This window comes from Nelumbo lutea, chromosome 4 (genome assembly GCF_056320005.1).
Source record: "Nelumbo lutea isolate HS-2025 chromosome 4, American lotus-T2T, whole genome shotgun sequence".
NCBI classification, from domain to species: domain Eukaryota; kingdom Viridiplantae; phylum Streptophyta; class Magnoliopsida; order Proteales; family Nelumbonaceae; genus Nelumbo; species Nelumbo lutea.
In genome coordinates, this window is record NC_142687.1 from 18,746,091 (window position 1) to 18,759,039 (window position 12,949).

Here is a 12,949-nt window from a genome sequence, read left to right on the forward strand (position 1 = left end):
TCTGCGAACTGCGACCAGCTTTTGATTGATCCCGGCGCGAGGTTCCGATACCAGGTTTGAACTACCCCTTTAAAGGTGGTGGAGAAGGTTACACACATGCACGACTCATCATCCCCAACTAGGTGCATTTGGGACTGGAAAGAGTCCACATGGTCATTAGGATCGAAGGACCCGTCGTACTTGTCCAAGGGAGGCATCTTGAAGTCTTTAGGCATTGGAGTCGCCAAGAGCTCGGGAGACAGGGGAGATGACCTACAAAGTAGTGGAGGAGCGGAATTTGTAGCCACCGAGCTCGCTTCTTCCTTACCTTTGACTTGCCCTTCTCGTTGGCTTGGCTTTGCTAGCTGGCTGTTCTGAGCCGAGGTACGACATGCCTTGCGACGTCTCTGCTGTTGTTTCTTTACTGGCTCGGTGTTGGTGCTGTTGACTTTGGTGTGCTCCGGTACCGCTCTGTCGCGAGGTAACTTCTGGTTCCTTGTGGGATTCTAGGGCTAGCTATCACAAGGGACGGAGAGGCCCTGTCTTGAGTTCGCACCTCGAACCCCGAATTGGTTACCTGCTAGAAAACCGTCATTTTCTTGCTGTGAATGCCGAGGAGGATTGGTCCTGTTAGGCTGAGTATCCCCGGACCTGTTTCCGAGGTTCCCTTGCGAGGCCGGTGGAGTAAGCTGATCGTCTCTTCTCCCACGGGACGAGACCTGACTCCTAAGAGGAATCGATACTTGCGAGGTCTCTTCGCCCCGATGGGGAGATCGGCTGATGTTCTGGTTAGTCCTAGGCCAGTTTTGATTCTAATGGGCCCCTGGGTGCCGAGGTGGAACTGGCTGTTGGTTCTGCGGTAGTGGAGGGAACTGATATTGGTATTGCTGATAGAAATAATGTTGCTGATACTATTGAAACTGTTGGACCTGCTGCATTTGGATCTGGATAGCCCGGACGCACTGAACCAGGTCGTTGAACTGGGACTGCCCGACTCCGGAGGGAACCATAGAAGGTTAGAAGGTTCAGAAAAAGTTGTGCCTACCGGTGGGGGAAGTGGGGCGCTCACATATGATGTACCCTCTCGTCTATTTGATTTTCATCACCCGATTGTTTGATCTTTTGTATTTTGACGATGGTTTCTCCTTTGTAATCTCCTCGCTCTATTCTTTTGGCTCGTCTTCAGGGATTTCTTGCGTAGTTCAGAAGTACCGAAGTGGCAGATTCTGACGATGAGCGAAGGATCCGTGACGATCACATTACTATGATGTAGTTGTGAACGAAATGCACACTTACAGTTCACACCCGTAGAGATTTCTTCCATGTTCAATAAGCCCTTTAGGCGAGATTGAACATCACACCTAAAAACTTATGAAGTGGGAAGTGGTCATAAGCTGCGTTCGATGAGATTGGTTGCCCCTGCTTTCTACAAATAATGATTGAGTTGCAGCGGTGAGATCAGTGGAGGCGATGGTCATTGGATGCTACATAATCGCCATCATTTCCGAAAGGAGGATGGAAGCCGCTATAGCAACTCTAGCGCGCCTGAATCAGTTTTCGAACATAAAAGGTGATTCGGAGCAGAGATTGACGGCCTATCTGCTCTTCGGTCCCGAAGCTGCCTGCAAACGGTGCATTCATGGTCTTAGATGTAGGTTCCAATTGTTTTGCTCTCCATGTCTTGTCTGCATTCCATCTCCAAACACCAGTCATGTCTTATTTACATTAAAGCCATCCCCACAAAGGCATATCCTTCAGAAGACATTTCCCATTATTGGTGGGAGGAGGTCATCAAATCTCCAGCCAGAGATCCATCGAACTTTCAAAATCTTGAGTTGTCTCTCACTGCTAAGGAAGCTATCTACTGATGCATCCCAACTATCCTCAAGATATGGGATTTGAAACTCAAACGCCGGCAGTTCTTAGGAGCATTTCCTTCGTTAAGCACTGCTTCCTCAGATATGGTCTTCAGTTTTTTCTTTGGATTAGCATCTTCAATAAATTTAGAACCATCACTTTCCATTGTCGAGGAAAGAACCGATGAAATTTCAGGTGTCTTGGGCTCACATTCTCCCCAGCGAAAGTTAGAGCAATCAAAGGAGTTACTTCCTTGGTCTGAATTAAAGCACATGATGGTACCATCGGAAAGGGGAAAATGATTTGAAACCGATTTGGTCTTCCACAATGGGGACGGAATTCAAGTATTCAGATGCTTTAACTGGTGCCTTCTCTTCCATAAACCTTGGATTATTGTAAAAGTTTGAATTTGCATGGTTCATAAAAATGAAACTCTGATTCACAGAGACCAAATTAGGCCTAGGAAGTGGCTTCTCTATGCTTGGGTTAGCAATGCACTTTGGAGCAGTAGGGTGAGCCTCTTCAGGGAAATTCACCTTGGCCAAAGCAGTTATGGGACAATATTTGAACATAGAAACTCTCAAGGAAATACAATGACGTGGTTGTGAGGTTTTTGCAAACATCCATAAACCAGAATTCGGACTAGTGAAAAATACCTTCTTTATAAATCGTGGTTCTGAGGCTAGGCACAAAATTAATGACTGAGCTCTCAAGGATTCAGCTTAATTTCATTATTAAATATGAATCATGCTGATGCGATGCATCTTCTAACAGTTCACCGCCTTCAGGGATTTCTACGATGTTCAATCAGCCCTATAAGCGAGATTGAACATCGCACCTAAAAACTAAACTTATGAATTAGGAAGTGGTCACCATAGCTGCTAGTTGTTACAGGAATCCCGAATCCGAAATAAAGAGAGAAAAAAAAGATAACTAGATGAGAGGAGAGAGAGACCGAAGGAAAGGGGGGAGGTCTGTTGCAACTTAAGGCTATGTTTGGTTTGAAGGAAAAGGAAAGGAAATGCAAGAAACCCTATACAAGGTTTGTAAAGGTTTTTTTACCTTTCCTTTCTTTTCCCAAACAAACGAATAATTCATATCTTCTATTACAATTTAACGATAATGGTAATTGTTAGATATAGTAGGGTGGTTTAAGACAATAGTTAAACAATAAGGGTACAGTTTATCAATTAACTAAACAATAGGAACAGTTCAAAAAATTTGCCCTTATACTTTTTATTTTTTTATTATAAAAAATAGAATAAATTACATATAACTACCTGAACTTTCAATTACAATAAGTAACTTGAACCCTCAAAAATACACTTGGGACTATTTCATCAGTTAATCATTAATATAAGATCAGGCAACTGAACGTCTCGTTCTCACATGAACAGCAAATAATATATTGAAATTTTCTGACAAACATTCTATAGTAATGATTTTTACTCTACAGAATAATCTCAAAAATACACAAGATGTTTAACCGCCGGAGTGCTAACAAATGAACCCAAGTGTATTTTTAAAATTTCAAAGTTCCTACGTAATAACGGCTCCCCATAATAATAATCTCAACAGCAAATAATATGTACAGTGATGATGCCCTTCTTCGCAATCTGGACCAGATGATGGTCCTTTCTACGTATTCATGGAGCTGCGCCTGCTGACAAGCGGTAGAATATGATTTCATTCATGTCTACTTTAGTCGTTGATTTCTGACATTTTTACGTAGAAACCAAGAAAGATGGCGTCCCACTTACCTCCAGCTGCTTGTCAACTTTTGATTTGTCTGCCCAATTTTAGAGCTAAGCCCTAAGCCTGAAAATACTTAACCGAAGAATTTGAAATCCGTTAAGAAGTTCTTGACTTTTATTTACCCCCCCCCAAAAAAAAGAAGAAAAAAGATAACAGAATTCTAGATCAAGGCCAACCCCACTAACCCGCAGACAAGGTCTAGGGTTTGGTACTGGACCACTGGTACCTCGCCCTCCCGGACGCATTGTCAACTGTTAATCTAATATTGCTCCTGAAGATCACGTCTTCAGCCAAGTATGGTATGGCGTTTATAAGCCTCTCAAGCGTACTTCCAGATTTGGTATATCAGTGCAGCAATCTCAACTCTCAAGCATGACTTGGGCAGTTCCGATATAGCATCAGTCAAATGTTGAAAACAAATGAAATAAGGATTGGTTAACACTTGCTGAAAACAAGAATCCACACCATGAACAACACCAAGGGTCTCAACATTTCATTCCAGATGAGGAAAAGATTAACAGATTCAAACTGTAAAGGAAAAAGGTAATACGACCGCCAAAACATCTTATTAACACTTTTGTGTCGAACTCTCCAAATGGTATCAAGAAGAATCATAAACATTCAAAATCATTATAGACAATGTGGAAGGTCAGCCACAACAGAATCGAACAAGCATATCTCACTTGTGGGAGAGCTTGAAATACAAGATCAAGATGATTGCGATAACGAGGACTGCAATTACGAAGCCAATTATCCATTTGTTCCTGTTCATCCTTCTTGACATGGCAGTCAAAATCTTCTTGCTCTTGCCAATATTGTCATCAACCCCATGAAGCTGCAAAGAAAGAACATACACATATGAATATATAGATAAGAATACATACACAAATCCACATCTTAGTGCTTTCAACAATTTTGAGTACAAAAGATCTGTCCAAGACATAATGCACCAGTCAGGTCTTGGATGGAAAATCAAAATAGCATACAAGATAAGAATACATACACAAATCCACATCTTAGTGCTTTCAACAATTTTGAGTACAAAAGATCTGTCTAATACATAATGCACCAGTCAGGTCTTGGATGAAAAATCAAAATAGCATACAATGTTATCCATCTGAATTGCTAATAAAATACCATTGCCGCATTCCTAAGTCAGACTCGATGAGTCAGTTGCACATGTCAAACACCAGAAACTGTCTACTTGGTTGGCTTAATGCACCAAGTAGCATACTAAAAAATGGAATGGTTATACAACTGACGTCTACAGAGGATATATGTCAATACTAAAAATACAAGTAATAATTCCATCAGAGCATGTCTTATCTATTACAGGGATATACAGGGATAAAGATTGTGCTAGGCTATATTTATTAGGGAATTATGCATTCATTGTCCTAATTAAAGAATAGGGTCATCATCAGCACTCAAGATTGTTTCAACATGTGGTTGTGTAGGCCTTTGTTGCAGAATCTCTACATATATGCATAATATTTCAAAACTCACATGACACACACTGTACTCCCCCCCCCCCCCCCCCCTTTTCAATCCCATAAATGAATCTAGAATTTTAGCCTTGAATGACTCCCAAACTCATTACATGTCGGATTCTGAATCCTGTAATGCCTGTACCAAAAAAAGAAAAACCTGTCATGTCATTGCCACACCAATAATACTATATCTAAACCAGAAAAAAATCATATATTGGCATATGGATTATTTGGTTGGCATCCAAAAGCTAGCCCCCCAGAGTCCACATTGATCATTGGCAATATTTCTGTCTATGACTCTGGGATTAAAAAACATCAAAAACATTAATCAAATTGCCAGTCCATGTGTTAAGCAATGAAACAAAACGTTGGAAAAGCAGAGATAAATCACTGTAGAAAGTAAGCATGAACTGTAACCAAGAAAAGGCTGAAATACATACAGTGTCATGAGCATGCAAGAGAGCCTGGCGTTGTTGATGCAAATCTTGAAGGATAGAAACACCTAGATCTTCCGTCTCCAGCATTGTTCTTCTACTCTCCTTGATTCTGTCACCTGACTGGTTTAATCTCTCAGTTGCCTTTAATAATCTAGTTCTTTGGTCAGCAGATGCCTGTACATAATCCATCAAATTACATTGATGCAAAAAGATTTTTCTACTAATCAACTTAAGAGAATATATCCCCAAAAAGGTAATAGGAAAGATGTTCCATGATGGTATGTATGGAAATGTAGCAAAAATTCAAGAACAGAAGATGCTCCAAAGGCAATATAGAAAAGAAAAGCTACAAAGAATATGAGCATCTAAAACTTCGGAAAACAGGAAGTTTAAACAATAAACATTTCAGTTGGCAGCAGAAAACATGCTATATTAATCCAGACATACCATCAGTGTATCTGTCATTCCTGACTCCAATAATTCATCCCGTGCAGCCTGATTAGCATTAGTTGATGTGATTCTTTTAACCTCACTTTTCAAATTGTTCAGATCAGACTTATACTCTCTCAACTTTGCAAGAAGCATGCCTTTTACATTTGGCTGCAAGCTTCTTGCCTCAAGGTCCATCTTACGAATCTGAAGAAAGACAAAGCTCAAAATTAAAAACAATGATAAGGATAAGAAGTCTGAAGAAACAGCAGGTCTAGAATTGTAAAATATATGTGTATCTATAATTCGATCAGTACCAAAGACTCAGCATCATCCAATCCAGCTTTTATTTCAGAAACCTTTTGTTTCTTTTGCTCTGCAAATCAAAACAAACAAATTATCATCCATAAAAAGTAAAGGAGAAAGGATTACACATAAGCAACAAGTTATAAGTATATAGGTTTAAATTGCCAGTTAGAACTTAGAAAACTTTATGCTACTTCAAATGTTATAATACCAACATAGTTTCTTCCATTGTCTCTTTTATAATGGGAAACTAATAGTGGCAATTAGCAACCTTCTTTTTCTTATGAAAGTTCTATTAAATTGTTTCTCCCTCAGGGACATAAGAGGCACATTAACAGCATTAAGAATAAAACCTACTGGCTCGGTGGCTCCATATTTCTCCCTAAGCTTTGTTTGTATCATCATTCATTTTCTCTTTGAAAAGCAAGCAAACATATGAGTACTATCGATTTTATTTTCTTCTAAAAGCAGAAAATAATCTCTCAAACGAACTCAAAACTAATCATCAAAGCTGATGCATAGCCTCTATGGGTGGATCATTCCAAGCATTGTTTACCAGTTAAATAAAAAAAAAAAAAAGAGAGAGAGAACATCAAAGCAAACTAAGGGAGTCTTCAGCAATATGCATGATATTATTTTTCAAAACAAAAATAAATTACCACATCAGCAAAAACAATATGATTTTGTTGATGCAGCAGTTGCAGAGTTGCTATTGATTTGAAAAACAAAATAATACATATTGACAAACACCCCTTAAAACACTAGAACATGGAGAGGTAGCAGAGAAGAGGCTAACTAATTTCAACAATCAAAAACATCTACAAATAAATAAGTATACAAATACCATTAATCATTATAGTCATAGTAAAAAATTCAATAACAGAAATCAAGCAATGTGCGTACCCATCACATAATATCCTACAAATGAAGGCACGGAATATGAAGGGAAGACAAAAGCGATATTCATATTAAGCTAAATTCAGGAAAAAAAAAAGGTTGTGTACGGAGAAGGGAGCTCATCTATTACCTCCATCAAGGAGACCAGCAGAGGTGCACTTTCTGGACAGATTCGCTGAGAGTTCACAATATTGGCGCTCGTATCCTTCAAACACCTCACTCATCGTGCTCGAAGTTCTTACTAATAAATCGTAGATAGTTAGCAGTGTCTATACCTATAAAAAGGCCGAAACTTTGCAACCTTTTCAAATGAAATGAACTTGGTTAACAAATATTATTTAAGAAAGAAAAAAAAAAACGTTGGATTCATCTATACTGCCTTGCAATTGCTCTAATATGATTAATTAATTAGCAGAACCCTAGTTCTCTCTAGTTGAGCAATTGAAAGAGCAAAGCTCTGTATTTCGCCGAGAAAAAGCAACGAAAGATTGGAGGGTATTATCGTGGTAGAGATAGATCGGCCGAATATAAACAAAACCCAATAATTTTCTAACAATAGGATGATTCATGAATAGACAGAGAAGTTATCGATATAAGGAAAAAAGAATTTAGGGGCAATACATTAAAATGAACGCTGAAAAAAGCACCTGAGTACAATCCGAAACTGAAATTATCGCCAAAAATTACAGGAATTGCCAAGAAGAAATACGGATTCCGATCGAAGACAACTGGGACGTAAAAGTTGAGTTGGGTTGGGTTTTTTGAAGGATCAGAAAATATGGCTAACCAAGCTTGGATGGACCGAGCTGTTTTCTTCGACGTGTCTCAGGCAAAGAGATGATGAAGTTTCGGAAGTGCCCTTCTCACCTAAAGCCAGATGAATGTGATACGACTCAGTACGAGGGGCCGGGTCCCTCACCCTCACTCCCTGTTGCGGAGTAGCGAGTCGCGACTAACAATTATTTCCTGGCGTTGTCGTGTCGGATTCTCCAATGCGCAAAATGATAAGAGAGTATAGTTGGAAAGAGTAGCTGTGCAAATAAAGTCATCAACTGCACTGCTCGAAAAAGCTCTCTTTTAGTCTTCGGTGGAAAGGTGGTGTGGGTTATGGGTGAAAACTGAAAAAGGGAAGATCTCTCCGGAGGCGATAACAGTGTAACTGCATTGTCCATGATCTACGCTGGAAGCCTGGAACATTCCATTGTTTTCACTTTGAATAGTTGACTGTTGAACTCCGTTCGCCTATCAATCTGATTCACATCAAACGGTGGGGAATTGTTGTTCAAATGCTCACAACATACACACGAGTCCGGATCTCCTGCCCAAACGCTACAAAAGGCAGAAATAATATGCGATGGGATGGGATCTGCTTTAAAAACAAAAATCGTGGACATATCTGAGAGAACGGCATCGGCATCCGCCATCCAGCCATACACAGGGCATATCTCCCATGAATTTAATATACGAAGTATGGGTCTCAACTCAACGTGCATCTGGATGTCGTGTTTCTCAGAGTGAGTACAAGATTTTTGCTTAGCAAGAACATTCATTTGTAACAAAGATTACGCTAAATTTTAAGGAAAATTCTAGATTAGTACCATATAATTTGTTTTTAGTGTTATTTTGATTTTCGAACTTTAAAATGTAATAATCAGTATATAAATTTTCAAAATATGTCAATCTAGTACATGTTATTAATCAATTAGTTAATCAGCCCTTAAGTGGCATTTGAAGAGATACAAATGCTCTTTGATTATCATCTAATTCCCTTTATCAACCATCCAAACATTGACAAAAAATGAACAGTCCCAAATCATTGCCTCTTCTATTCAAGAAAGTCAGGTCCCGTCTTAGTAGGTATCATGGTGATCGTAACCTTCTTTAATAGAAGAGGCAAGGATTTGGGACTATTCATTTTTATCAATGTTTGGATGATTGATAAAGAAAATTAGATGACACTTGAAGGGCATTTGTATCTTTTCAAATACCACTTAACAGCCATTAACATGTTGATTAATAGTAGGTATTAAACCAACACATTTTGAAAATTCAGGGACCAAAGTAGCACTGGACCCAAAGTACAGGATACTGATCGGGATTTTTCCCTAAATTTTAAATTCCAAAGGCTTTGCCTCAATCTATTAATTGGATTCATGGTATAAGTTAATTTACTAAAATGCCTTCATGAGATTTGTATGGATAAGAGAACAATATAACAAAATGACAAAAATGGGTAGAACAAAGCAATTTATCTCTTTCTGACCCACTTTAATTTTAAAACATTGAACAAAACCCTCACCGCAAGAAAAAAAAAAGAAATAAACATAAATAAATGGTTTATACAAATAAATGGAAAATTTGTCCCATAAGGAAAGGGTAACATGGGGATTTAGAAATGTTTAACAAGTATATGAGAATCATACGAGATTCTTATTTAAAAATTAAGTGTTGAAACTTGGAATGCTAAAGCAGAGGGCAAAGTGTTGAAATATGAAAGTTTAAAAGGCCTTTATCACAAATGAAAGCTTAAGGAGCTAAGGCCCTATTTGGTTCGTAGGAATAGGGGTTTGGAATTGGAATCGAAGTGGGTTATTTTAATTTCAACTATTTGGTTAGGCGGAATTGGAATCCCATTCCCATTCCTGTTGGAATGGCATTCCCCCATTTGAGGGAATGGCCATTCCCTACCCCTCGTTTGGAATGAAATCTCATTCCAAGTGAGCCCAATTTCAATTCTCGTTCCTGTTTGAACCAAACAGACTATAGGAATAGACCATTCTAATTCTGATTCTGACTGCAAACCGAATGGACCCTAAGTGTCATTATTCCCAAAGTATATGGTGTTAATTTATAATTTACCCATTTTGTCCTTGTGTTGGATTCCCAAAGTATATGGTGTTAATACCCCGAAGCTTTGTAGCTACGTTTCTATTTGTTTGCAATGTGAATCTAAATTAGATACAAATGTTGCATTGGGTTCAATATGCCATTCATGAAAAATTATATTCAAAGCCAGCTCACACTTGAAGTTAGATTGCAAGTTGGTCCAAAAACCAATAAAACTCTAATAACCAGCCCTTCATTTCAAATTATTAAAATCCTAACCATATCATCAAAGGTTGGATACAGCCAAAAAACCTATAGCAAAATTGCCCTTAATGTTGGGTGATTTGAAAATAAACAAAAAGGGTTTTCATTTTCTCTCCCACTCCCTCTATCTCTTAATATCCCTCCCATTCTCACTCTCATAGTCATGTTATCTCTCTACTTAATGACTATGTAATTTGAAAATAAACAAAAATGAATGGTTTTAAGTTTCTATATTTATGTTCCCTCTGTCAATTTCTCTCGTTCTCTCTTTATCAATATATTGTTTTCCCTTAACCTCTCTCATTCTCTTTCTCGGTCAATCTCTTAATCTCTCACATTCTCTTTTTTGGTTGATTTCTCATTCTCCCTCGATCTCTATCATTCTCTCTCAATCTCTCTTGTTTTCTTTCATTCTTTTTTTTCTTACACATTTATATGGTATTAATCAAACTATATAAAAGAACATAATACCAACTTGGTATGGTTCTAAAATCATTACACCAATTTGATAAAAATTCACAAGAAACTCTTAGCTATGAAATTTACACCAACTTGATAGATATTTATAACTTGATTAATCAAACTGTATAAATATTGTACAAGTGGTTGGCCCCTTGACTAACTTAACAACTTACACACAGTATTAATCAGATAGTATAAACAATCATAAGACCAACTTGATAAAATTCACAAATCATTATAAAAATTTGACAAAAGCTTACAAGAAACTCTTTACCAAGTTGATGTAATGATTTTAAAACCATACCAAGTTGGCCTATATTTATACGATTTAATTAATACCATATAAGTGTGTAAGAAAAATAAAAAAGAACAAGAGAATGAGAGAGAGTGAGAGATTGAGAGAGAACGATAGAGATTGAGGGAGAGTGAGAAATTGATCAAAAAAGAGAATGATAGACATTGAGGAAGAACGAGAGATTGACGGAGTGACAAAAAAAAAGAGATTGATAGAGAGAGCGCGACTATGAGAAAACAGGAGAGAGAACGATTGAGATGAGAGAGAATGGAAATATAAAAACTGAAAACCCTTTATTTATTTTCAAATCACACAATCGTTGAGTAAAGAGAGATGCCTGTGAGAGTGAGAGAGTGTTAGGGAGATCAAGAGATGAGGGAGTGGGAAAGAAATTGAAAATAAATCCTTTTTGTTTATTTTCAAATCACCCAACATTAAGAGCAATTTGGGTATAAGCATTTTGTTGTGTCCAACATGAATTAAGAATCCCATGTTGGCAACAGCCTAATTTTAAATGTACAGTTTTGACTATAATTTTCTCTTTTTGTAATTATGATTTGTATTCTTACATGATACGAAATTTGTATTTTTGTCTCTTTTGCATTCATTGGCTATATAAATTTTGCATCCCAAAAATTGAATGCAAAAATTTGCACCACCTTCCTCTTACAGTTCTACTTCAATTCTTTATCATAAAAGTGGGTATCAACAAAGTCAAACATACCTCAACTGCCTTGTTTCCTCTCTATCTTAGCACCGCACTCCTGGCTTTGCAATAAATTACATGTGTAGTTTTGACAACTTGACCTTTTTTTTCAAGAAGTAACTTGTACATGTACACATGCATAAGACTTATACACACAAAAGAGGAACACTACATACAACACAAAAGCTTAAGCAATTAGGTTATGGGCCACTTTTTTATATAATAAGTCCCTTACAACTCTCATTCTTTTCCAATGTGAAATTCTCTTCAACTAATCATATGTGAATCCAACACAACTAATGGTTAGATGTTGTATAAACATCCATCCTTTAATCTCTGCTTGGTTAATAGAAAATTATGGAAAAAAAAAAATGATTTCCAAAGTTTCTTTGGTTAGGAAAAACAACATGCCTTTACAGACAGGTTAATACCCAGCAATATGGTTTTAAAGCTCAAATTATGGCAGCGTCAAAACAACTCCAAGTTTGCACATATTTACCCCCCCCCCTTTCATTTCCTTCTTCACATATTCCATTTCATCATTCCCATTTGATTCCACAAAGGAAAATAATTCTTGGTTTCTTCTTTATTTTTTTTTCATTAGCATTTTATTGCTTCTGGTTTTTATTATCTTTGGATAAATCTCTTAAATTATCTTTATTGTTCATAAAATTGACAAATTATACCTTTACTGTTTACATATTGTCTTAAGCTACCCTTAAGTTTTTTGACAATTGTTTAAAATCTCCCTTGTCATTAATTTTCTGTCACATTTCATTCACATGTGACATCATGTGAGTGTTAATTATTTTAAAATTTCTAAAATACCCTTATTGTTCACCGCCGCTATTGGAAGTTGTAGCGGTGGTGGTGATTTTGATTTCGTTGTTTCCAACAAATTGTGTGTTTCGCCATCTGAAGACAATGAAGTTGGTGGTGTTCCCTTACCCCAGATGTGCAGTACTACCAGAACGTCGCCGAAACTTCTTAGAGTTCAATTATTGCTCCTATATGATGGAATCCCTATCCTAGGTATCAAGGTACCCCAATCCACATGGAGTCGGGGTCCGAGTGGGAGTTGATGGCAAGCTAAAGAACCCCAAGCGAAGGGTTGAGCCCCTCGGCCATCCAAACCCAAAACCAACCTGTACACTCCATGATGAGGGTATAGTTTCACCTTATTAAGCGGCAACTGATGCATGGACGTGACAACATTGTTGATGGAGTTGGAACCCAAAAGCTAGTT

The 12,949-nt window shown here is 37.7% G+C and overlaps 1 protein-coding gene and 1 pseudogene across 6 annotated transcripts; both read right to left on the bottom strand.

The window, feature by feature from the left end:
• Window positions 1-1,733: 1,733 nt before the first annotated feature.
• Window positions 1,734-2,471, bottom strand: LOC148854341 (ethylene-responsive transcription factor RAP2-12-like; annotated as a pseudogene).
• A 1,587-nt stretch (window positions 2,472-4,058) lies between these two features.
• Window positions 4,059-8,672, bottom strand: LOC148854342 (vesicle transport v-SNARE 13-like). Of its 6 annotated transcripts, none has more exons than XM_088985881.1 (6): window positions 7,798-8,672; window positions 7,281-7,391; window positions 6,265-6,323; window positions 5,966-6,154; window positions 5,522-5,692; window positions 4,059-4,426 (listed from the first exon to the last, which is right to left on the bottom strand). In XM_088985881.1, the coding sequence occupies exons 2-6, from the start codon at window positions 7,372-7,374 to the stop codon at window positions 4,271-4,273; spliced, it is 669 nt and encodes a 222-aa protein (XP_088842007.1). In that variant the 5' UTR covers window positions 7,375-7,391; window positions 7,798-8,672; the 3' UTR covers window positions 4,059-4,270. The 6 variants fall into 6 exon arrangements, with proteins under 6 accessions (XP_088842007.1, XP_088842009.1, XP_088842012.1 ...); XM_088985883.1 differs by having other exon boundaries at window positions 7,772-8,329; XM_088985886.1 differs by having other exon boundaries at window positions 8,018-8,279.
• Between the last annotated feature and the right edge of the window lie 4,277 nt (window positions 8,673-12,949).